Source organism: Podarcis erhardii (genome assembly GCF_964252035.2).
Source record: "Podarcis erhardii genome assembly, chromosome: Z".
Lineage (NCBI taxonomy): Eukaryota > Metazoa > Chordata > Lepidosauria > Squamata > Lacertidae > Podarcis > Podarcis erhardii.
In genome coordinates, this window is record NC_138504.1 from 47,325,195 (window position 1) to 47,351,496 (window position 26,302).

The 26,302-nt window shown below is 43.6% G+C and overlaps 1 protein-coding gene and 1 long non-coding RNA gene across 9 annotated transcripts in view; one reads left to right on the forward strand and one right to left on the reverse strand.

Moving 5' to 3' along the window:
• EEIG1 (estrogen-induced osteoclastogenesis regulator 1) overlaps positions 1–22,549 on the forward strand; it is a 53,643-nt gene extending 31,094 nt beyond the window's left edge. For 3 of the 8 annotated variants that reach the window (XM_081847708.1, XM_081847709.1, XM_081847710.1), the window contains exons 4-13: positions 1,282–1,311; positions 7,307–7,423; positions 8,023–8,069; positions 9,617–9,792; positions 11,286–11,390; positions 12,021–12,210; positions 13,207–13,328; positions 15,203–15,272; positions 16,092–16,117; positions 16,244–22,549. In XM_081847708.1, coding sequence (XP_081703834.1) covers positions 1,282–1,311; positions 7,307–7,423; positions 8,023–8,069; positions 9,617–9,792; positions 11,286–11,390; positions 12,021–12,210; positions 13,207–13,328; positions 15,203–15,272; positions 16,092–16,117; positions 16,244–16,275 — 915 coding nt within the window. In that variant the 3' untranslated portion in view covers positions 16,276–22,549. Of the gene's footprint in view, positions 1–1,281; positions 1,312–3,903; positions 3,992–6,976; positions 7,141–7,306; positions 7,424–8,022; positions 8,070–9,616; positions 9,793–11,285; positions 11,391–12,020; positions 12,211–13,206; positions 13,329–15,202; positions 15,273–16,091; positions 16,118–16,243 lie in introns of those variants that run through there. The other 5 variants (XM_081847711.1, XM_081847715.1, XM_081847714.1 and 2 more) reach the window with 5 other exon arrangements.
• On the reverse strand, positions 21,152–24,672 carry LOC309333861. The gene is made up of 2 exons (XR_014152717.1): positions 24,253–24,672; positions 21,152–22,996 (listed from the first exon to the last, which is right to left on the reverse strand). It is a non-coding gene; the product is annotated as an uncharacterized lncRNA (long non-coding RNA).
• Positions 24,673–26,302: the final 1,630 nt, after the last annotated feature.

The window sequence follows — 26,302 nt, forward strand, 5'->3', positions numbered from 1 at the left end:
TGGGGAATACAGTCTCCAGCAATAATTCCTTTTTTAAATAGTTTTTGTAGTTGTTGTTCTCTCTGTTGAGCTAAGAATACGATTTCCCTCTATCACCACCCCAGCTTTCCCCTGACCTGTATGAACCTATATGTATAAAAATCCAAATTCCCCTGAGTTTCCCCCACAATTGTAACTTGCTTACCAACCCCACTCCTTGTACAGAAGGCCACAAACTGCTATTTGTGGCAGAATTTTTGGATAAAATGCATTATTTCTTGGGTTCCTATTCCTGAAGGGAGGATGTAGAGAATGCATTGGAACTACATTGGCTCCCTATTCATTACCATGCCCAATTCAAGGTCCTGGTGCTTGCTTTTAAAAGTCTTAAATGGCTTGGGGCTCAAATATCTACAGGAGCACCTCCTATGCAGTAAGGTCATCGGAGAGGGTCTTTCTCTATGTGCAGTTTTTAGAAGTACATCAAGTATGTGGAAAAGAAAGAGCTGCTCCTGTGGTGGTTCTCTGACTCTGGAATGCCCTCCTAGTGTAGGTAGGTCTGGTGCTGAGACTGTGTTTTGTTTTTTGATCCCAGTTTAAAACCTTTTTATTTTCCCATAAATTTTAGATAATGGTATAGTAGCAGGCTTGTACCTGGCATTGCTCAGGAATTCTAAGAAACAAAAACAGTGCAGTTTTGAAAGGTTGTCTGCCGTCTTGATTCAAAATGGTGTCCAGTTGCTTTCAACCATAGATGAAAACTTGCTCCTTTATCTCAGAAACCATAATACAGAATTTAGCTATGATATCTTAAGGGGTGTCCAAATGCATAGCAAGCAGGCAAACAACTTTCCAATATATTTAGCAGATTTAGTTAGTCTAAAGGTTTTATTCCTTTTACATTTTTTTGTGTGTCGTTGGTTGGTTTTAGAATGTCTTTTAGATAAAAGGTTTATACATTTTAAAAGTAAATACAGTATAATAAAACCAGGTAACTTAGAGGTGTTTGGTTAACACCCCCACCCCACAAACACACGTAATGCATGTCAGTCCTAAGTGGTTGCTGCTTGACTAGCCATAAATGTACCTCATTTTTAACAGAGAAGCTAATGCACCCAATTTAAATAGCTAGGAAAGCAGCAGTTGTTTCAACAGTGGGTGGTTAGTACTGCATATTCCTTTCATTGCACTGAAAGGTATCTTCACCATGTACAGTCACTACACTCAGGCAGGGAGAGGGATGCCTTTGCTATAATTACTGTAATGAAACTCCTCTGTCCTCTTTTTGTTTTCTCTTTACAGGAACTGAAGGGAGGGAAAACTTATTCCAAGGTAAGATGGATTATGAGCAGTGAAAAACCAAACTTTACATCATCTCTTTGTAATTGTAGAATAATGAGCTTTTGAGCATACAAAACACTTTGAATGCATTCTTGGCAATCTTTACAACATCCCCTTAATGCAGATGGGGAACTGAACCGGAGAGAGGATGGCCAATGATGCTGTCTTACAGAGTCTGGCAAAATAGCTCTGGGAAACTCAGAGATGTGGGTGTACTTTGTACCAGGGAATGGGTAGCCCCCTAAATTACATTTTCTGACGGAGTTGGCTTGTGTATCCCTCTGTTTTCAGCTGTTGCACCTGTTGGTTCCTGGTGGATATCAGCTCTCCTTTACCTGTTGTCTTTCTTTTAAGATAATGACACCACATTCTTACTGCTTATAGAGAAAAAAAGGACACTTTCTGTCAATAGGTTGCCCTGCTGTTCTAGGACTCTGTAATTTCTGCTGTTTAAAACACTTAAAATAATGGAAGACTGGCTCCATTTGGCGTAGGAAGCTGGTGTGAATGACCCACCCATGCATCTTGGGTGTCATTTCAGAGGCTGACTAGTGTTTTGGGGGTTGGGGCCATGAGCCATCTCTACCTGAAAGTGTTATTTAGCGACCACATTCTATGCAAACAAAAACATCCAAGGAGTGTGTGAAGCAACACCAGTGAGGGGTGAGACCTGGGGTGAGGATGTGTGGTTGGGGAAAATCTCAAGAGCCAGATAGAGAGGCCTGGAGGGTCACATTTGGCACCTGGGCCTGGGGTTCCTCATCTTTGATTCATTAGGTATGACCCTTTTTAGTGTCTGGCTTTTAAGCTGGGTTCATGTACTATTCAAAAGCCAGGCTCCCAAGATCTCTGTACTCAGTTAAATTATTTCTTTGGGAGAGATCTGATGGATGTGCTGATGTAGAGAAAACACTAGGTTCTGAACCGGATGGTAGAGTTGGCTATGGAATGAAAATTAAGGAAGCTGTACTGAAAGGTTATAACTGAACATCCTTTTGTTAAAAGCATTGCCCTTCCTCTAGCAGCTTTTGGCTGTCTTCAGTTATCTATTTGCTCTCAGGAATCCATTTCCTGGGAAAAGTTTAGACCTCAGCATGTATTACACATAGCATTGGTGGCTACTGGGTTAGGAACCCAGAGCATCTTTTCTTGGGTCTTCTTTGCAGCCGGCAAGAGCCCCACATTTCTCTGCTATGTGTTAATACAGCCTTCACCAACCTGCTGCCCTCCAGATATTTTGGACTACAATTGCCACTAGCCCTAGTAGGAGGGCACCAGGTTGCCAAAGGCTGCATTCATGCATAGTGGAGAATTGAAGACTTTTCCATGACGGAGGGGTCCTCCCTCTTTGGGAAGCACTCACTAGCATGAATTAAGAGCGGATAAGTGACTTTAAAAGGGAGAAGCGGGGTATGCTGAAAAAATAGGTCACCATTTCCCTGAATCAAACATCTGAAGGAATCCTCTTGTTCCTTCAGGGTTCCAAGCTGTTGACTAATGTGAGAAGGGTGTGGTGAGATTTGCCATCTGGGAAATGCCACCCATAATGACAAAACCAGGTGATGTTTTATAGCAGGAGTAAGCAGTGGGTGTGTGGTCATGTTAAAACAGAAAATGAAATGCACAAGTGGAAGAATGTATTGAGCAAGTTCCGGAAAACTAGCTTGTCACGTTTTGGAGATGTATTTGCCCTTGAGGGGGTGCACGGGTCTATGATGTGTAGATCACGTAAAAGCAGGACACCTGGTTGACCACTGAGAATTCAAATGTTCTGTAGCTGCTTTCTGAAGTACCCTGTTGCTAGTGCCATAACTCATAACTAGGGCAATGAAGGTCTCATAGGTGCCTGGTTGAGTCTGTTGTGTTTTCATGAGCCTTTAATAGAAGCTTAAGATCAGATCACAATTTGAACTGCTATTATCTACCCATTTTGCTTTTAGTCTAGGGATGGATAACTTGTGGGCCTCCTGATGATGTTGAACTCCAACTCTTACGACTCCCAACGTTGCATTGGGTGCATGATCCTATTCCTAACATGGTTGGTTTTTTTCTGATCATGAATGGAAATTTAACATCAATGTGAGACTGAAGATTGAAAAGGGAAGTGGGGAGACTCACAGAAGCCTTTGCAAGTTTCTTCCTCCTTTCCTTCTAAGTCCCCATCTTGCTACAATCTTAAAAGGCACCATTTTGCAAGCAAAGGCAGAGGAAGTTACCTCCATTGCTTTTGCTAGCAAAATCACCTTTCTTTCTCCCCAGAAAGGAGAAAGAAAGGAGCATAGGCAGCAGATTCAATCTTAGAGTGCCAGGCAAAAGCACACTTTGAAGCAAGCTCCCTCCTGCTCTCAAGACTACTTCAAAGGCTGCTTTGCAGCTTTAAGACAGACTCCAAGCTCTGGCCTTTGCAAGTCTCCCTGTATTCCTCTTTTAAACCTCCAACATTGGATTTAAAAGGGAAGTGTAGAAAGAATTGCAAAACTGTGTGAGGGATTTTGACAGGTGGGCAGCCCTGCTCACTTGACAATCAAATGGCATCATTAATGACACCATGTGAGTGCCAGGTCAGTGGCCACACTCACATGCCAAATTTGGCCCACAAGGCTGAGCCTGATAAGGATGTGTGCCAGGAGCTAAAAAGATTCCCCACCAAGGCATGTTGAGGACACACCAGGTGGAAATGTTTTTAAACAATTTTAAATGAAAGAAACTCAGAAGATGTATCATTGTCTGTGAAAACAAACTCACAGAATTGTTAAAGGCTAATTCAGTGCATGTCTGCTCCCATTTCTTTTACCATCATTTGGTCATGGAAATGTTTCCCTCTCAAAAGATACCATAGAGTTATTTGTCCTATCCCACATTTCCCAAGATGAAAGCTTGGAAACATGAAAGATCAAGCAAGAGGTAACCAGTATTGTGTAACAGCTAAGAGCACCTCTTGTCTACAAACTTACAAATATCAATTTCACTGTTATGATTTCTCCACAGAAAATCCTGGGAATTTTATTTCAGTGAAGGTACCAATAATTAACCCTAGCTCCCCTCCCAGAATATGAGAGGAGTGACAGGATGATTGGTTTAGCAGTTTAAGTCTGTTGCCTAAGAGTGTGAACAGTGAGTTGAGGAAGTCCTCAGTTCAGATCTCACCTCAGTTGCAAACTCACTAGATGAGTGTAAACAAGCCACCTCCTTCTTTCTACTTCTGTGCCACACCTCAGCAAATACTGAGCTCCTTAACTGATACTTACATCTATTTTAAGGAAAAGCAACCAAGGCAACGTACCTCCTAACATAACATATGCTAAGAGTTTTGAACATCCTTGAAATGTTCGATGTCAATACTTGCTTGTTTACTAGCTGGTATGGTGGAGTATAGGGACGCAGGTGGCGCTGCCGCATGGTCGGCGGTTCGAATCCCCGCGGCGGGGTGAGCTCCCGTCATTCGGTCCCAGCTCCTGCCCACCTAGCATTTCGAAAGCACCCTTAAGTGCAAGTAGATAAATAGGTACCGCTTTATAGCGGGAAGGTAAACGGCATTTCTGTGTGCTGCTCTGGTGCCGGTTCACCAGAGCAGCTTCGTCACGCTGGCCACGTGACCCGGAAGTGTCTGTGGACAGCGCTGGCCCCCAGCCTCTTAAGTGAGATGAGTGCACAACCCTAGAGTCTGTCAAGACTGGCCCGTACGGGCAGGGGTACCTTTACCTTTTTATGGTGGAGTATCTGAGTGACCATAGAACAGGCATGTCCAACTTCAAGGAGGCTTTGATCTACTATCCAGTATCAAAAACTGGCAGTGATCTACCACACTCTCCCCTTGTCATTCTTCAACTTAAACATATTATATTTGGCTGAGCTTATGATAAAAGTAGTAACAAATGATAATCACTTCCATAAAATCTGAAAAATTCATCATAAATCAATATATTTTTAAAAATACATGCTTTGTATACTTGTAATAACATAAGAAAATAACATTGAGGACAGGTTGTTGTTGTTATTATTATTATTATTATTATTATTATCATCATCATTATAATCAGAACATGATGCATGGATTGTTGTTCACAAAAGCTCATGTCATAATAAATGGGGGACACGCTGCACACCCTGTAGGATTTTTGTTTCCCCATCAATGCATTCCAGAATTTCTCTCCCCCTGCCCTTCAGTTTTGTTCTGCCCAATCCTCTTGTACGTCTTCTCGGAAGTAAATCTCTCAATGTGGGCGGGATGGCAGCAGCCAGGAAGGGTCCCCCCCTCCCTCTCACGTGTTTACCTGGGAGTAAGCCTCACTGTGGTCTCTAGCACGCACGCTCTCTCTCTCTGGACCCAAACCAGCCCTTTCTCTTGAGGAGCCAGCGCGCAGGGCTTCTCTCTCGCTCTCTCTCTTGCTCAGCCTCTCCATCTGCGTAGACCTCCTCCCTCCTTGCACTTGCTTGCTTCTCCTTCAGAGAGAGAGAGAGATAGAGAGAGAAGCCCTAAGAGACAGAAAGAGCTGGTTTGGGTCCAGAGAGAGAGATTGACAGATTGACCAGAATCACTCCCGCGATCGACACATTGGACATGGCTGCCATAGACTAGTTACTGAAGCGGTGTCAGATACAAGAAAGCTGGGAGCTTCCACCATTACACCTTAGCCACGTGCTGTATGTTTGGGTCCAAAACAAAGTTGTCCTACCCCTTTCACCCTGTTAAAAGTGGTGACACCTCCAGTATGATTGTACTGTGGTGCCAATACTAAAGTTTGCAAGCAATTACTGTGATTTGTCCCATATGGTGGGGGAAAGGGAAAGGGAGGAGAAAGCCTGCCTTCAGAATTCCTCTTTATCAGGTGATGGAAACCCTAAACAAATTATGTTTGACGCTAAATATATCCTATAATGGGCTAAAATGCTGCTTAAGTAAAATACCTAAATGGTTTTGGTTCTAAGCTGTTCATTAGACCACATGTACCTATACCAATCAGCGCCCTAAGGCCTGATTCGGAGGCTCTCCTGGGGTGTCCATCCTCTCCTGTCAGTAAGGTGGGTGACCCAGAGGTTGTGAAACTCCCTCCTATTGGACCAGCACTCAGTACCTGCAATTTAGGCTTTGCATAAGGCCCCAGAGACCTATTTCTCCCCTGCACTGGCTTTCCAGACGAGATGTCCACCAGTTATATTTCTGTGATTGAGATACATGTACGATATCTGTGTGTGATCTGCTTTGGAAGGCCATTTACCTAGAAAGGTGGCTTATAACAATGTTGGTATCATCCTCTGGAGACAATAATGGATTTTTAACTCCTCGAAACATATCCCCTAAAAGTTTTCTTTGCTATCTTTAGACGGATCAGTATGTGAGAATGTTATAACTTGATGTCAGTTGGACATCTCATACTCTAGTGGCAAGTTCCTCCACTTCACCATATGGCTTGCTGTACAAGAGCATTTCTAACTCATTCCTCAGAATTTTAAAATAAGTCTGAAGCCTTGTTTCTGTGCAATCTCCCAGTCTTGTTCCTTAGGAACTGTGCACTGATTTTCATCTACAGCAATATCCTTTCATCTCTTGGCATGCTTGCTGCAGTGCATTCTGGGGTGGCATAATACAAAGAGTGTTTTATTATGTTGGGGTGTGTGTGTGTGTGTGTGTGTGTGTGCGCGCGCGCGCACATAGGAGTGTGTGTTTTTCCACATCACTGACCCTAGTGTCTTCTATGTCCTTGGTTATGCAATGACTCCAGGCGGGTTAACGCTGTCCTTGCCAGAACAGCAGTTCTGTTTCTTCCACCCTTTCTGTAAATGTTTCCTGAACAAACCTTTTCTGAAAGTTTCCTCCAGGTGAGGAACAGGGCATGTTCCAAAATAGGATTTGGACACTGCAAATTCTGGTCCTGTCCCACTTGGTGCTCTTCTTTTTTCTTGTTTACTGTGCAGTGCAGTTTGTGTGTGCATGCGTGTGCATTCACGTGGAGTTTTGCTGATCTTGACTCTGTTGCCTTTACAGCTGGGTTTTGCTGATCTGAATCTAGCAGAATTTGCAGGCTCCGGGTTCACTGTCAGATGCTGCTTGCTGGAGGGATATGACACCAAGAATACTCGGCAGGATAATTCCATATTGAAGGTAAATGCTAAGAAATTCCATGGACAGGTGCTGTTTCTGAATATCAGCCTGAATGTGTATATATTTAAAATCCTTCTCTCTACTCCACCCCCTCCCCAACCTCTTATTTCTTCCGGTTCTGGTGTGTCTTGGCAGTAGGGTGCTGAAAGGAGGAACTTGAAGCTGCTGGTTCCCTACCCAATGGGAAAAAACAGTTTCCCGTATAGGATGTGGAGAACTACATGTTCAGCAAAAAAAATATATCCACGCACATTGCCTAGTGCTATGCTGTCATCGCTTTTAGGGGCAATTTTAGTTCCTTTAGACTTGGTTCAGACGTAAAGGGAAACCATGGCTTCCTGCTATAGTAACAAACCGCAACAAGCCAAGGACTTGCAAGCGCACCCTTCCCTTTCCCTTATTATGGCCAGAAAGAGATGGAAAGCCTCTGCTTCCATTTAAAAAGGGAAAAGGGAAAAAAACCCAATGACAGTTCCCAATAACTTCTAAACCCAGAACTCTGGTTGGTTTTAAAACTATGGTTTATTTGTTTTTGTTTTATGAATTACCAGGGTGGTCTACATATATATTTTCAAGACTTTCATTTCAATCTTCCTCAGGTAACGATTGGCATGTCCCTGCTCTCTGGAGATCCTTGCTTCAAAACGTGAGTGGTTGTTTTGTTTTGTTTTGTTTTGTTTTGTTTTACCATTATTTTGTCAGCAAAGGGATTTGAGAAAAACAGGCAGAGTTCAGAGAGAAAATTATGTCTGCTGTTGTGCTTCCAAACACTTCTACGCTAGAAGGAGATGATGAGGAGCCGTGTGCAAAGCCCAGGATTGCCATTCCTTTGCCCTGTTTCCCTCTGACTTCTGAGCAGGGTGTGTGGCTTGGGATGTAATTCTGAGTGTTTGCCTGTTGGAGGTCACCTCTCTACAGGGTGACATTCAACAGTGGCTATAGTAAAGCTGTTTGCTGGTGGGAACTGCTGGCTGCTGCCATGGGGCAGCCACGAGAGTATTGGTTCATTCAGTTTATTAATTCATTTGATTTATACCCCCACCCTTCCTCCCAGAGGAGTCCAGGATTCCAGTGCTTCTTTCACCAGTAACAAAATCATCACTATCACTTGCATTCGCCGCTTACTGCCTAAAATGTCTCAGAGCGACTTACATGTATAAAAGCCTACATAATTCTAAAATTGAAAACAAATCAAAAGAATATTCTTGACTAAAAGTGCTTATCTTGCTGTAACATAAAAAGGACAAATTCCACCCCACCCTGCTAAAAAATGAACACCAATATAGGCAAATTACACCCCAATTAAGAGTCAAATGCCTGAGTGAATGGGAATATCTTCACCCAGTGTCTAAAGGTTGATCATGATGGCACCCAGCGCAACTCTTTGAGGAGTGCATTCTACAGACAGGGAGCCGCCACTGAAAAGATCTCACCCTTGTGTGGCTGCCTCAGAGAGAACACACATTTCTGTGTGTTCTGTGTTCTGGCATTTCTGTCAGTGCTGTGCCTGTGTGTTGTTGCTGGCTGGTTTAAGAGCCCCTGCACGGTGTGTGCTGGGGCTGCTGACTTTGGAGAGGGCTGCTAGCCAGTCAACAACCACTTATTCACAAGGTACTTCTGCTTCAACAGCTACTGCTAAAGGATATATTTTCTGTTGTTGCCTCACAACAGGTAGTTTCTCTTCCTGAGAACCACTTGGCCAAATCATTGCTGCTTACAGACACTATGTAATAACCATTTTAAAGTGCCTGTCACATGGTTCCCTGTTGTCCTCCTTCATTAGGTTGAGGGGAGAAGGGAAGTAAAATGCAATTATGTCTCAAGACTATCAGGTTGTTTCTGTTTGCTGTGGAAGATGTCTTAATGCTGTACAGTATACTCAAAATGCTAAAATATTTCAATCTCGGCTTGCTAGTGTTTTACTTCATATCATATTGCATACTTCACTTACACAGCTGTTATGGAATTTTTTTCAAGGACATACCAGCAAGGACCTCAGCTTCTCATGAGCAATTCTTTCTCCCTCCCTTCTTTCTGTTATGTTGTTATTTACAACCTGCTTGTCTCTTTCCTTCCTTGTAATGCAGCAAAGCACAATGATCAGTGCTAACGTTCCCTGGCTGACTGACTACTGCTAATGTTCCTAGATCGCTGTGTGCATCTTGTTAAACTCTGTGTGTTTGCTTTTTGTAGGCCTCCATCCACAGCCAAATCAATTACTATACCAGGCCAGGACTCTACCCTGCAGTTGACCTGTAAAGGGGAGGGGACGACCAGCAGCAGCACAACTCCCACCAGTAGCACATCTGCCACCATTGGTTCAGTCCGTCAGAACAAGCCCAGACCCACCATTCTTGGTTCGGGTACAGGTAATATATGTTTTCTGAAGTACATTTGCTGCATCTCCACCACATTCTGAATTAGCATCAAGCTTGCTGTTCTTTGGGTTTAAGTGCTTCAGCTCATTTCTGCAAATAGTATCTTTTCTTCTATTTGCAGCATTCCTCTTTTTCTGCAGAAGTTTATTTACTATTTATTGACCACTGTTCTCCACTTGGTTCTCTCCTTGTGCCAGACTATTTTGTCTGGACCTAGAACAGCTCCCCTACCTTTCAGCAAACACAGGAAGCCACTTTATACCAAATTGGTCCATTGGTCCAACATGGTCAGTGTTGTCTATACTGACTGTTAATCTCTCACCAGGGTTTCAGAAAGGCAGGGAGTCTTTCCCAGTCCCATCTGGGGATGCCTGCGATTGTATCTGAGACCTCCTATAGGCAGAACACGTGCTCTACCGCTACCCTTCCATTTTTAGACTTGTTCTGGAGGTCTTTTCTTAACCTGAAGCTGTTCCTAACCTGAGGTACCACTTTAGCTAATGGGGCCTCCCGCTGCTGCCGCCGCGTGATTTCTGTTCTCATCCTGAAGCAAAGTTCTTAACCCAAAGTACTATTTCTGGGTTAGTGGAGTCTGTAACCTGAAGCATCTGTAACCTGAAGTGTCTGTAACATGAGGTACCACTGTATCTTTTCCCTTTCCACTTGGGCAATAGCCAGTCTGCACCATGTGCTAACATTGAATAGTGCAACGATGTGCCTGCTCTGTTGCATGAGAGAGGTCTTAAAATAGGAAGCACAAAAGGGGAGCAAAGGCCAAAAAAAATTCCACCTTTGGAATGCAGTGTGCTGACTTCCTGATGGTTGTGCTGAGCTTTTTAAAAATGGAATCCTTTGCAGCAGGGGAAGGCAACGGGATACAGTGAGTGGACTTGTTCTTAACCTGCTCCATGGACCAACTTTGACATCAAAATCCTTTGGGTTTATTATTACTACTACTACTACTACTACTACTACTACAACATTGGGGAACAATTCCAAAGACACTTGCTCTCAGTAGTGATGAGGAACTCCCTAGTGCAGTCAATACCAGGCAAGTCTTTACCTGCCTCACATCTGATGTCACATACAAATGTCAAGTGTTGGGCTGGCGGCTGTGGTTTGTGACCACTACCAGGCCCAACTGGAGCCAAGGGGCTACAATTTCCCCACCACTGCTGTACAGAATCAAAGGATACACCTCACCCAGTAAACTTTAAGGGTCAGACCTGTTCAGGAATTGGCTGATCTCTCAGGAAGGGGGTGGGGCAGTCCAAGGGAATGCCTCATGCTATTGTTGTGGGAAGTTGCTTGGCAGTTCCAGAGCTGTTGCTCCTCTTACACAGATAATATTGACATTTGATGGCATGGCTTCCTCACTACATGCCAGTTGAAACAAATCCTGTGGAACTTTTCTAGAGAAAGAGAAACCACATAGCTGACATCTCCCAGCATATTTCCATGTCCTTGTCTCCTTTCCTTATCAGGTGTAACAGAAGAACCAGACCAGAACCTGTCAAGTCCTGATGAAGTATTCCATTCCGGACACTCACGGAATTCAAGCTACGCCAGCCAGCAATCCAAAATCTCTGGTAACTTTGCTTGTTGCATAGCTTGCCAGGGAAATGCAAAGTACATTGCAGTTGTTCCTTGCTGCACTTAATTTTGCTTAATTCTATCTTTGCTGCAATTGCAGAACTCTAGAAAGCATAAAATTCTTTGGTACAATGCTTTTTTAAGAAAACAACCAAGCACAAACATCTCTCTTTGGTGGGGCAGAGCTCTGTGTTACTGTCCAAGAGCCAGTATGTAGAGTAAGAGGGTTGGGGTATGACCTGGTTCTAGTCCCAAATTAACCGTGAAGCTCACTGCGTGACTGTCCTTGAATCTTCCTGCCACACTTGCCGTACCAGTGTAACGCACCACACCCTTTGAGAACCACTGATTCAGACAATACATTCTTCGCAAACCAGGAAGCCTCCAAATATTTTGGACTCTGATTCTCATTGGAGACTTGCAGTCCAAAAATCTAGAGGGCACCCGGTTGGTGAAGACTGGTGTTGACAGTACCTGAAGGATATACTTGGAGCAAGAATTGTCCTGTTTATAAGCAGATTAAAACTTTCCTTGTTTGTGGAGCAAACTGCATGCAAACCCTTGTGCCTGGTGGCTGTGGTGTGGAAAAGTGGGTTGCTTGTAGTACCTGATACATCTATTCACAGGCTACAGCACAGAGCATTCACGATCCTCCAGCTTGTCTGACCTGACCCACCGCCGCAACACATCCACCAGCAGTAGCGCCTCAGGAGGACTTAGCATGACAGTGGAGTGCCCGGAGGGTGAGCGGGAGCACAAGCCAGAGAAACCACCTCGCCCACCAAGACCAAACCTTCTGTTGGACAGATCATCCAGGTGAGAAACGGTTGGTTGGTGTAATGGAAGTCATCTAAAGTGCTGGAGGTTTCCCATCACTGGTGCAATGGGAGAAAATTCATTTGTGTCTCTTGGAGCACATATGAAACTTCTTTATGCCAGATTAAGACCATGGATCCCCAAGACGCTTTAATTCTGTGGCCCTTCAGGTGGTGTTGAACTTCAGCTCCCATCAGCTCCAGCCAACAAGTGGCCAAACACGCTGGGAGTTCTGGTCCAGCAACATCGGGTGGGCTACATGTTCTCCACCACTAGTTAAACTGCACATGATGGAGTCTATGTTTGGGATCTTACTCATTCAAAGTATGTGTTATGTCACTGAGATAATGGCATTGCTCAGTAATCTGGGCACATTTCTCCTTTTTCTGAATCAGAATTCAGGTTCTTCTAGCTCTGGGCTGCCTGCTGCAATGAACAAGGTTTCCAGACCTGCACAGTGAAATCCTGGTGGCCAGATATGATATATTTATTTTTATTTTTGCCCCTCTCCCCACTGGCCAGCTTTGGCAGGTGGGCAGGACAACTGGCTTGTCAATCATTTGGTGCCAGGTGATTGACACATGCCAAAGTCCCTTGCATAGTGCTTCCTAAAAACAACCAGGTGGTTGTCTCATGCTTGGGAGGGCTATTCAATGCACCTTTCACTGTGCCTACAATCTGCAATGCCTGCAAGGACCCTTCTGGTTTGGCTTTGCCTACCCTACATCTGAAGTCATATATGACACCAGATGTAGTGCAGGTGGGCATGGCTTGTCCAAATGTCTTACGGCCAAATGGGCAGTTTAGGCTATGGCTGTTTTGTAATTTCCTGCAGTAGGTTAAAATTGTAAAAGTGATGCTTAAATATGTGGGACATAAATTCTTGGATATAAAAGCAGAACTTTGTGTTTTCCCTTCCAGGCAGAAATTGAGGTTTTCATTATCAGGATAGCCTCCTTCACTTTTCTCTATTTTTTCCATATTTTATTTACTAAGGAGAAAAAAGGATTCTGTGGAAAGCCATCCCACCTGGGTGGATGACACCCGGATTGATGCAGATGACATAGTGGAGAAAATCATGCAGAGTCAGGACTTCACGGATGTCAGCAACACTGAAGGTGAGTTTACTAGTATTTTACTAGACTCTGTTCCCGTGGTTTTGAGGTTTGTTTTCATGGTCTTGAGGTTTGTTTTCTGCCTCCTACAGTGAGGGGGGAAAGTGTTTGATCCCCTGCTAAATTTGCCCGTTCTCCCTCTGACGAAGAAATGACCAATTTTCATGGTAGGATTATTGTAGTGCATACAAGATTCTGACTGCTGTTGTTGCATACATAAATAAGTTTATCATCTTTTTTGGGGGGGGGTTCTGACGCTAAAAGGAAAGCATCAGGTTTTGGGGGAATTACCGGTTTAAACATTTTTTCATTTCATTGTGTATCATTTCCCAGAAACGTTTGGCTTTTTCACATGTTGATCACATATGAAAAAATGTTCCCTCATTATGTTTACATTTCTAGCGTTTGTTTTGATACCATCTTCTACATCTTTGCCAATTTGTCTGGTGTTAGATACCATCTGTATATCATTTTAATATACTTTTTCCTTCAATGCATTACAGGAGTAAATTTCAGATTTACTCTCCACAGTTTTTCCCATGAAGACATATCAGTATTATGCCCTAAATCTTTGACCCATTGTATCATGACTGATTTAACCATTCATCTTTTGCTTCCCATTCCAATAACAGTTTATACTTTTTTGAGATCAGTTTTACCTTAACTTCTAACAGTTTGATTTCAAATTCTGACCTTTGTTATGTAAAACCATTCTACATATCTTTTTTAAATATTTCGTTTACTTGACAATACTGAAACCAATCACATCCATTGTTGGATCTCTTACTGTTTTTTAAGCTCCCCATTTTGCCCCCATATTTGTTTTCTTTTGTGCACATGCCTCTATGGGGGATAGCCACAATGGCGCTTTTCTTTCCAATAGGTTTGTATAGACAGCTTCTTATAATACATTTAAAAATTCTCTGTGGACTTTTACCTTCTCATACCACAGATATGCATGCCATCCAAACCTTGTATTATATCCTTCCAGATCTAGCAATCTGGTATTTTCCAATAGCAACCATTCCCATAACAACATAAAACATGATAAGTCATAATATAATTTTAAATCCAGCAGTGCAAATCCTCCTCTTTCTTTAACATCTCTTAGTATTTTATATTTTATTCTAGATTTCTTCCCCTGCCAGATAAATTTAGTTAATTCTTTTTGCCGTTATTTGAAACAATCATGCTTTATTATTATCGGTATTGCCTGCAAAAGAAATAACATTTTAGGCAATATATTCATTTTTACAGCTGAGGTTCTTCCCATTAATGAGAGTTTTTTTCCTATCCCATCTTAATAAGTCCTGTTCCCCAGTATTCCACACTTTTTCATAGTTGTTTTGATACAACAATACATTCTTATTTGTTACCCATATCCACACAGATAATTCACCTTTTTCCACTTTAACACCCAATTCCTCTTGCAAAGTCTCTTTCATTGATCTATATTTTTTACCAACATTTTAATTTTATCCTTATTAACAGAAAATCCTGCCAGACTCCCAAACTGCTTTATCATTCTAAATCCAATCTTTATTTTTATCTAGGGGATCTTCTATATATGAAAGCATTTCTTGCGTGTGAAATGTGCTTCCCTTTTGGTGCCATCCCAGCTTCCTCCTTCCTGTTTGCTGTGCTGCACTTTCGCCATTGTAGCTTGAGAGTGCCTAATCCAGTATGAAGAGCACTTTCCCAAATACTCTGCTAAGCATGTTCTCTGACGCTGAAGACGGTGTAATCTCATGGCTGTGCAAAATGGCAACTGTGAAAATGCCTTCCCTTGCTCAGCAGTTTTGCATAGCCAGCAGGAGACCCTCTGGGGATTGTGGCAGTTTTATATTTCACTCTTCCCCTTCCTTTGTTCTTTACAGATAGTAACCTGAGGCTGTTTGTGAGCAGAGATGGCACAACTACACTAAGCGGAATTCAGCTTGCCAACAGGTATGAGTTCCCTAGCAGATTCCTTTTGAAAGACTAGGTTTAGACCATGTCCGTGGGGAGATGCTTTTGCTGGTATTTTGTGGGTGGGTGTTTTCAGTTAATCCACAACTTTGGAAATTGGTGGCAAAGGCTCATTTGGGGGGATGGATCTAGGCAGTGCCTAAGAAATACTGAAATAAAAGGCCTAGGGAGGTATTCTTTTGGTACTGCTATTTTGGCTAACGCATGCTCAGTCACCCCTGCAACCATATGCTTTCCATATCAGACAGGCCATGACTTCATCTAGCTCAGTACTGTCTACACTAGCTTTCCCAGACTACAGCTCCCATCATCCCTGACTATTGGTTGGACCTGATGGGAGATGGTGAGCACTATGTCAGTCTTTATTGAGCTCAGGCAGTATTCTTACCTAACCTAGAGATGCCAGGGATTGAACCTCAAATCTTTTGTATGCAAAGCATATGCTGTAGTCCTGAGTGACCTCTTTGAAGCCTACTGTTCTGTTGTGAAATGAAAAATCACAGGCATTGTTTTGTAAGCACAAATCCACAGGTCTTAGGCCATTTCAGTGACGAAATCATAGTACCCATTATCTACTACTAATTTAGAGGATATGACCCTATCTGCAAACTTTGCTAAAAGCATGACATGCATGAAAAAATAAGAAGGAATCCTGATATTTAGCTCCATTGAAATCCATTTTTACTAGTATCGAAATGCCCTGCTAATAACATGGTAAACTGTCTTGAATTAAAGCAATATCTGTGTGTCTCTTTCTCTCTTTCTCCACCCACTCCCGAAAACCCCCCACCAAAAAAGCTTTCTGACGTATGATTTCAGGCCAGGTTAGTTATCTTCAATATCTCCATTAGAACAGTTCTTAATGTCTTCATTTTTAAGTTTCAGCTCTTTACAAATGGGACCTGCACACACAGAGATTATAATGGCTCCCTCCCCTCTTTCTTTCACAGAGTCTCATCTGGAGTTTACGAGCCAGTGGTAATTGAAACCCATTAAATGTGAACAGAAGCAAGTAGACCTGCTGGAAACAGTCTCCTTACCCATCTGCGGTGGTGTTGGTGGATGCCATTCTTTATTCCTTTTCTAACCTCTCTTCAAGCAACATTCCAGGCAGGATTTCCCAAAACCTGTTCCCTGACATGTGTGCACTGCAGAACCTTCTCCAAGGACTTGACACTCCAGAACATGCACTTTTGCCCAAATCTGCCTCATGTCTCCTCAGATTTATCTGGCAATGTCCCAGAATTTTCCTGCCAATCTTCCTTGTCAGGGGAAGACAACTCTGCACTCCATGTCAAACCCTCATTCCATTGAACCACTTTTTCTTTTCATGTGTAGGATTTTGCTGATCCTGTGCCTCTCAGCCATTGGGTTATACCACTTTGAATACTTCCTCTCAACCCCCCTCCCCAAATCGAATTGGGGTTGAGGAGAAGCATTGTTAACTGAATGCAAAAGGCGAGGTGGAAGCAGCCACTTTGGTGCAATCACTCTTGCAGCTTTTTCTTCAGCAGGCTTCTGCCTTGTAGATCATGGGAGAACTTTGCTGTAAGGACAGCTGCTGAGCAGAGCACCCAAACATTTTTTTTTAAAGTTTAAAGTCAACAGCCCCAAAGATCATCCATTCATAGGAAATGGCTTTTTGTTTCTGTTTTTCTTCCAAAAGTGCATTTCAAGAGTTGCTGAAAAATAGAACTTGATTGTTCAAAGAAAGAGAGAAAACAAATGAATTACGAATGCTGAGCACATCATGGTATTGCCAGCTGCAGTCTTACAGTAGCAGCCCCTCCCCCCCCGCCCTCCACTGCAGGACATGGGAGGGGGGGTGCCTGGCCTCAATTTTAATTAGATGGAGCACTTCCGGATTCCAAACGTACCTTTGAAAGGCTGTTTTCAGAAGTGCAACCTGCACTCTTCATTCCTTTTTTGCAACGAAGAACTGATGTTATAGGTTGGTAGGGGTGTCTGTAACAGTTGAGCATCAGAGCACCTCATGTTACAGCTGCTTCAGGTTGCGTTTTTTCGGGTTACGCACCCACCGAAACCCGGAAGTACCGTAACAGGTTACTTTCGGGTTTCGGCGGTCACGCATGCGTAGAAGCGCTGAATTGCAACCTGCGTGTGCAGATGTGCCACTGCGGGTTGCGAACGCTGCGGGTTGCGAATATGCATCCTGCACAGATCACATTCACAACCCGAGCATCCACTGTAATTATGATTCTGTCTGCTCATTGTGAGGCCAGTAGGAGAAATCATTTAACATTACGGCTACCTTCTGGGTCACAAAATGTGTTGAATTAGGGTAGTCTTTTATCCCATGCTGGGTAGGGAGAGTTTTGACACTCTTCCAAAACTGAAACATGGTTGATAGTTCTTCCCCCTGTCCCCTACCAGTCTTTCAGCTTTGATTTGGAATAGCTGCTGGAATTGCTGCTGCTATAATGAGTCCAGTCTCCTCTCCCTTTGCCTAAAATGTGCCTAAAATCTGTCCAGGAGGCTCCTGCTTTGGCCCATGGACTCCATCCCTTGCCGAATCAAGCTAAATCTGCTGAATGCAAGCAGCAGAATGAAGAGGTAGAGTAACCTTAAAACAGGAGAGATTCCGGTTTTTTAATGCTCCCCCTGTGTAAAGAAAAACATTCTTCTGAAGTAGAACACTAGCACAGAAAGAAGAGAGGGTCTAGCTCAGTCTACTTGTTGCTGTGGTAGATTTCTGCTTGCAGGAGATGTTTGTTTTCATGGGAGAAAACTGCCATCTTGGGGTTCTTCTACTACTTCATTTTCCTGCCTGTGCTTGCTGTGTCCTCATACTAGTTTACCACGATTTGGAGCATGGTGACGGGATTGGGTTTTGTAATAATTGATGCCTGAGCTTTTTCTCTGTTTCTTCTTTCCCCTTCCAACACTGAGACCTTGTAGGGGAGTGGGAATAACAGTTCAGGTATGCAGAAGAGGAGAAAGAGAGTCTGAGCTCAGTTTTCTTTCCACCCTTATAATCCTGGCAATTGTATTGCTAGGTCTTAAGGGGTTTCCTGCCTTGACCTGGATGCAGGCAGGACACGGGCACTACTTGTGTATAATTTCAGCCTATACGCTATTTTCCATTTAGCACCTTCCCCACCTCACTTTCATGTCTGCTGCTCTGCAGACAGCATATACATTTTGGGAGCACTGCCAGCCACTGTTGAGAAGAGGCCAAGGCCATTAATGTTCTGTTAACACATGTGCTCAGCACTGGGTGTTTGTGTACATGAAAGCACACACATTCACACTTATCACCTGCAGCAAAGTAGAATGGATGGGAGGGGCTCCTCCTTTTCTTTCTCCCCACCCCTGATACTTATATTAAAGTGGGCTGAGAGCCATCTTTGTAACAGAGGTATTTGTGAATGGAGTGCCACAGATGGAATTCAGGTGGGTAGGTGGGAATTGGGAAAGGAAACATGGCTCTGTCAGGTTGCTGTCTCTGAACTGACTAGACCACTGTGTTCTGAGGTGGAAGTGCGGGCACACAGCCTTCACTTTACAGTCATACCTCATGTTATGTCCGTTTCATTTACGTTCTTTCAGGTTATGTCCTGCGGTGACCCGGAAGGGTTACTTCTGGGTTTCGTCGCTCGCGCATGCACAGACATTCAAAATGATGCCATGCGCACAAGTGGCGAATCGCAACCCGCGCGTGCGCAGACGTGCCGCTGTGGGTTGCGCTCTTTTCAACCAGAGGTACCACTGTACATGCTTTGGAGCATCCTTTCTTTAGGGTTTAGCTATATTTAGGGCTCCAGGCTGCGCACATCATCTACTGCAGGGAGGGGGGAATTCATTCTGACGTGGGCCAGATTTTACTCCACCTACTGCTTTTGGGCCAAGTTTGACAGGTGGCCAAAACCTGAAGGGGCCTTGTAATCAGTTTTGCTGAACCCCTTTCCAAATGCTGTGCCGGATGGCGCTTTGAAGGAGCTTCTGAAGACACAACAATCAGCTGATTATCTGCTCTTCAGAAGCCCCTTTCACAGTTCTACCTTGAGCAGTGCTTTTCTTAGGGGTTCTGTAGGCATTGCCAAGCAGTGGTGCTTGCAAGCCCCTCTTTTCAGTTGCCGTGTAGGGCAGGTGGGCATGGCTTGGCCAAAATAGCCGGACGGACCAAATGGATAGACCCTGTGGGGGTCCCCGCAGGCCGGATAAATGAGTCCCTCGGGCCTTATCCGGCCTGTGGGCCTTAGTTTGGGGACCCCTGATCAGGAGGAAGTAGGAGGGGAAAGGGCACCCTTCTGTTGCTACCTTCCCCAAACTGGTGTCCCCTAGAAGTTTGGGGCGACAGCTCCCTGCAGGCCCCAGCCATTAACAGCTGTTCTTAGGGGCCATCTTTCAGTGCTCTTGATGGCTTGTTAGGTTCTTGAAGCTTTGACTTAAAATGTGTTGCTATGATGAAATTGTGTGCTCTGTTGTGCCAAGCCACTTGGTACTGCTTTCAAGGCTAAACCAGTTTTGTTTCAATATTAGTAAGGACCAAGGGAGTCTGTGGGGTCTATGATTTTATCACCCCATCCTAAAATTCCATCCATGGCTCTTCTCTAAGTGCACTTCACTAGTTGAATAGGATCTGTGTTGGGGAAGCTGGGGACTTTTTTTGGTCAGCCATTCTGCTGCTGCTTAAAATGTTAGTTGCATCACAAGCACTGTCTTTCTTGGCTTGATTGGTGTGTTTGTTCCTAGTTGACTGGAAGATAATGGTTGTATTTGTTTTTTGTTTCTTAATTGAACTTCTCAGACCACTGATCCCGCTTGGAGACTTTTTTTCATTTCTTTATTCTTGATTTTTTGTTGAATTTTGTTTATGAACCCAGCAGGCTGGTGTTTTGCAGCTTTTTTTTTTTTTTCTTTTTTTGCTTTTTTTTTGAGGGGAATCACTGTTTCATTGCTATCTTGTGTTGGGGGTTATTATTATTATTTCTAGCTTGTGTGAGACAAAGCAGGAACCCAGTGAAGCCTCACCATTTTGATAGTCATACTGCTTTAAAACCCAGAAGTTTCGGCAACAACACCTCCATCAAATTCCCATCCCCTCGGGTCACGCAAAAGATTTTATAGGGGCAAATGTTTGTATCCAATGTTAGTTCTACTCAGAACAGACCCACTCAAATTAATGAATATTACCAACTTGGGCCCATTAATTTCACTGGGTAGAACATAGTTGGATACCACCCTAAGACCATCTGGATGGTGTTGAACTCCCAACTCCCTTCAGGACTAGCTAGTAGGGCCAGTCATCAGGGATGATGGCAGTTGTAGACCAGCTTATCTGGAGGTACCTGGTTAGAGAAAGGTGTTAGCTGATAGGGAGCAGTATCTTTGTCCCCCTCTTTGTCCAGTGCCAAATGAGAACAGGTTGATCTTCAACTCTCCTGCAACTTAGACTTTTTTTTGTGTTTTGGTATCTCCCTGTCTCTCTGTGAATCTGATCTGCAGAATGCAAAGGGTATTCAGTGTAATGGTATTTGTGGTGGGTAGTGAATGAGGCACCTTTTCCCTGTGGGTAATACATTAAGCCTTAGTGAATCGTGCTAATCTCCTGCTGCACTGATGTTGGAGATGGGCTCAGTAGAGACCCTGAAGGCTAGAATGGTGGTGAAAAGGGATCAGGTAACTGAATTTCACAGTTTGCTCAGCACTTGGGGAGGGGCAAAAAGTAGTTATGTACTAAAATTCACTTGGCTGTCCCTGACTGGTTGAGATGATTTATTTCCTTATTTTAAAAGGCATGGTTTGTTCCTTTGTAAAAAAAAGCCCAAGACACCAATGAGCGGCGATTTAAGGTCTTGAACATGAGCTGTGTTTATATTTTGTGTATTCTTGCCCTCCCCCCCCCCCCCCGCTTAACAACAAAAAACAAACTCTGTGCAGCTGGACTGTGCCCATAATGTGAACCTCTGGAAGGCCCCATACCTGGTACGCATCGCGTTAAAGCGCCCATGTTAAATGCACCTCTCCTGGAGAGGGGGGAACCTCAAGGAGAAGAGCAGATCTCTCCCTTGTAGCTTGATCTCAGGAGCTGCTAAACGAACCCACTTTTCCTGCTCCCCTTCTCAAGCTAGCTAAGGAAATATGTGCCATTGTTTCTTTGCCCTGTGGACAGGGCTGCTCTTCATAGGGCCTGATCCACAAACTCTCTGCCTAGTAGCAAGTGTTTGTAGGATCTTTAGCCCTCCACATCCCAAGGGCCTTGTTCTGCAGAGTCCCCATTGTGGGCTGACTGCACCTGGCCATCCTACGTCAGGACTGGGAAACGTGGCCCTCTCAGTATTGGTGGACTGCAGTTCCCATCAGTCCCAACCAGCGTGGCGAAGGAAGCCACCCCAGTCTGTCCTAACCTTTCCCCTTCCCTCTTTGGCTAGTGGGGGGAGATATATTCCCCTTCCCCTGGAGAAGTAAAAGGAACTTGGAACTTAAGAGTAGAGCTTCTGATTCTTTTACTTTGCTTCAAGAGAAAATGTTTGCTAGTTTTGTTTTTTAAGCCCATATTTTTGAGAGGGTTAGAAAAAAAATGAGAGAGATCATGTTTATTTTCTTGGAAAAGTTATTGAGGCTCAGAAGAGAGCTGCGCTCAAGTTTATATTCAGATAATTCTATAGAGAGAAAGAGAGCGCGTAGATATTTTTGGAAAGGGAAAATGGGACTATGCAAACTTTTTTTAAGAATGCTTGAAGAGATAGATTTAACATTTTCTAAACCAGGCATAGGCAAACTCAGCCCTCCAGATGTTTTGGGACTACTATTCCCATCATCCCTGACCACTGGTCCTGTTAGATAGGGATGATGGGAGTTGTAGTCCCAAAACATCTGGAGGGCTGAGTTTGCCTATGCCTATTCTAAACTAAACACAGATTTAAGTAAAATCTAAAGATTCCATTATCATTAAAAGCAAGTATAGAAGATATGTTAGTTCCACTGCTCTGTTCTTTCAATTATTCTTGTTCAGATTTTGTGGGGCTAGAGGAGAATGGTTTATGAATGTGTCTTTTCCCCCCCGCCCACACCATTTCTAACTTGCTCCACTAGTGTATTCTGGTTTTTTGTTTTCTAATGGAATGCTGTGCCGTCTCTGATTCAACCAATTGTGTTTGTGTTCTCTGATTTTTGCTTCCTAATGTAGAGAAGCCACAAGTATAAATGAGAAAATCACTATAATGTCAAATGTCATTACGGTTTTGGGGGTAATAAAGGTGATCTTCATTCTTTTTCTTTTTGGTACTTCACATCTGATCTGTCTTGACTGTTTTTTTGTGTGAGTTTCCTTTTTGTCTTCAGCCTTTTGGCATTCATGGGCTGCAAACACCTCTAAATACAGCACTCTGGACTTGCTGAGAATACAAGAGCCCTACTGGATCAGACCACAGGCCCATCTAGTCCAGCTTCCTGTTTCCTACAGTAACCAAACAGATGTCTCCAGGACGCCCATCCAGGAAGCTCATGAAAACCATGTGATTTGCACTTTCTGGGATTCTGCCTTGGCTCATGGATGTCTATAAACAAACACCAGTGTCTCCTCCCTTTCTGTGGTAGTTGCAACCTTCACCAACCTGTTTTGGGGCTGATAGCACTGGCACTACAAAGAATCTGGAGGGTACCAAGTTTGAGAAGGCAGTGTATTGAGTTCCATAAGCCACATGTACATTTTTAGAAGGTAGCCGTGTTTCAGCTTCCTGCAGCAAAAACATGGAAATTCTTGTGGCACCTTTAAAATATGAAACAAATTTGTTATGGCATAAGCCCATTTCATCGAAATGCAAGAAGTGACATATTAGTGGGCAGGTATATAAAAAAGAAAATAGCAAGGTGGGAGTTGAAGAGCAATGAGATATAAATATTAGCTAATGATAGTTTTTGGAACAGTGGGCACATTCTGAATTTTGAGAGTGTTTTTGGTCCAGTCATAAAATGGCTGCCGTAGGGGTTTGGCATAACAGCAAAACACCGCCATGGGCACCATAACAAAATTATGGAGCACAGTTAATTCTGCTCCCCAAACCTACCTGTTAACCATGGGAAGTCCACTATGCCCTACTGGTCCTGATTGTGGAGATACAGCTGTTAAGAAAGTACAAGAACCTCCCCCCGCCCCATGGCAATCCTAAACCAAAGAATGGGCTGCTTACCCAGGAGTACAGCTATTTAAATACAAACATACTTGCTTCTAAAGTAGGCATATATACTATTCCACTGTAAGTGGGATTCTTAATGTACAATGAGTTGCAGAATTGTAGAGTTGAAAGGGACACTGAGGGTCATATTATTCAACCCCTGCAATGCAGGAATCTCAACTAAAGCATTCATGGTAGATGCCCATCTTACTGAGTGTCTGCACATCAACTCTTGCATAGCTGGAGACAAGCCTAAGTCCCTCTACAAAGTTTCTGCATTTGCCTTTTGGGGCTTATTATATAATACTCAGAAGAGCCCAACACAGTAAATATATACAGTGGTGCCTCGCAAGACGAAATTAATCCATTCCGTGAGGCTCTTCGTATAGCGGTTTTTTTGTCTTGCGAAGCAAGCCCATTGACAGCTTAGCGGATTAGCGCTATTAGCGGTTTAGCGGCTTTTAGCGGATCAGTTGATAAGCGGCTTAGGGCTTAGGAAAAGGGGGGGGGAGGGAAAAAACCCTGCAGGAACTCACAAGACATTTTCGTCTTGCGAAGCAAGCCCATAGGGAAATTTGTTTTGCGAAGCACCTCCAAAATGGAAAACCCTTTCTTCTAGCGGGTTTTCCGTCTTGCGAGGCGTTCGTCTGGCGGGGCACCACTGTATCCTGATACTAGAAAAAGACATCAGTCAAACTGGAGATCCCAAATTCTATTAGAAAATAAGGCAGAAGCAGGAAAAGTGCACTAAGAGGGAGAGGAAAGGTGTGTACCCCTGTCCTGGAGTGGTGAGAGACTCCAGGAGTTCCCCCACTTACCCAGGGTTTGGTTTCCTTTAGATGAAGGTCAATGGAGTCTGGCTTCTTTATGATACACGGTTTTATTTACACATATATTCAACCTGAGCATACGATGCAAAGGCCTGCTGCATTAACAGTTCAACAGATACTGGTTTCCCCCTTGGGTTTCTAGGGAAGCCCCAAGCCACAGCTTTGGTGCCAGCACAGAGCAAAATGAGTCTTCCAGCATCAGCCAAAACACACCAAACTGACAATAGCACTTCAACCTTGGAAGGTGATGTTGCTTCCAATGGGTGGGGGACAATCACCCCCATTTGTCTTTGGATGTGTAAATGGCGGCACTTAACTAAGGCTATTACTTTATGAAGAAGAAACTGGTCTGAGTGTTCAACTGCTGCTACTAGATTCTAAACCTTACTGGATGAAGAACTATAGGCCTAGAAAGGACCACAGATATCATCAAAACTAATACTCCAAACCTATAGCACCTATAAAGTAATATGCCTGGGTGGATTGAATATTGCGTTACTTGGTTTGAAAAGAGGGAATTCTGACAATGCAATTAATTTTTATTAAATTGAATTTGTTGCACATTGTTACCAAGGTAACAATATAAAGAGCTTTACAATATAGAAATAAATGCATTTTAAACTGGCTCAAAAGAACAACAAAAATATAAAAGACAATCCTATTTTTAAAGGACAGGGGTGAAACATTCCACCTACTCAAGGAGGCCACAAATAATTAATAACCAAATACCTGGCAAGAAAAATGTTTTTGCCTTGTGCCTAATGCTATGTAGTGATGGTGCCAGGCAAGCTGCCTGGGGGGAAACATTCTGCAAGCAGAGAGCCACCAGGGTGGGGAACTACTTTCAGCAAAGTGGCTGTATATCTATCATGAGGAAGCCTTCCATGGCCCAGATGCCAAAGTAGGCAGAGCAACTTAACTATGTATATGCAAAAGCTACTGGTTGTTATACACACCTCAACCTGAGCATATGGCCTTGGACCAAAGAGGGGAGGCCTGGAGGGTTGCATTCCGCCCTGATGTTCCCCAACAAGATAGGGGGAAAGGTGCACAATAAACAGTACTTTCTTAAAAGGTGAAATATTGAAGGCCCAAATGCAGACAATTCCAACAAGAAAGAAAAGTGGGAGGCATCTAAGGAAACAGGTGAGGCTGCATAAGGAGCTTGCAGATGAGGTGAAATTTAAGAAGGGCATGCATCACAACGGAGGTTGTGGATGTAATCTCAGAGTCTCTGTCTATAATCTTTGAGAACTCTTGGGAGAACAGGTGAGGTCCCTGCAGACGAGGTGGGCAAATGCTCCCATTTTCAAAAGGAGGGGAAAGACCCACGTAACTACCAACTGGTGAGCTTGATATTGATATCAGTAAAGGTCCTAAAACACATAATTAAACAGTCTGTAAGCACTAAGAAAAGGATGCGGTGGGCTTCCTGTTTCCAGCGGTGGGAAATGGCTGTCTCCCATACAATTGGATCGCAGCCGTGCCGGTAATTCAGGACTGATGTGGGGGGTAATTATCCCTGGCAGACCCCCCAGGGTGGGGGAGGACTGTCTCGTAGACCCACAGATTTTCCGAGATTGTCAGCTTGCATCAAGGTGCAAGCAGCAGGACACTGGGTCACAGAGCACGACACGGCTGGCACTCTCTGATGTCGCTCTCATAGCCAGAAATATCTGTTTGATAAAATAACTGGATTTGAACAATAAAAACGGATCCTAAAGGTTAGAGTAGAGCTTTCCAAACTGCATGTTCTGACACGTTAGTGTGACGTGTGAACGCTCCCCATGCTCCTCCTGGGGCTGGAAAGGGGTTAGTTTAACCTCTGGTTTACTAGTAAAACTGAATTACTGTGTTGAGAAATGATGCATGTCTAAAAAGTGTGTCACCACCATGAAAAGTTTGGAAAACTCTGGGTTAGAGTGACAGGCACTCACTGATAGTGACATAGCCAAAAATTTTTAAAAAACCATCTCATTTTCCATGTATGACATTTCCTGGTTCACACTGAGAAGCCATTTTTAGTAGATGCTTGGAT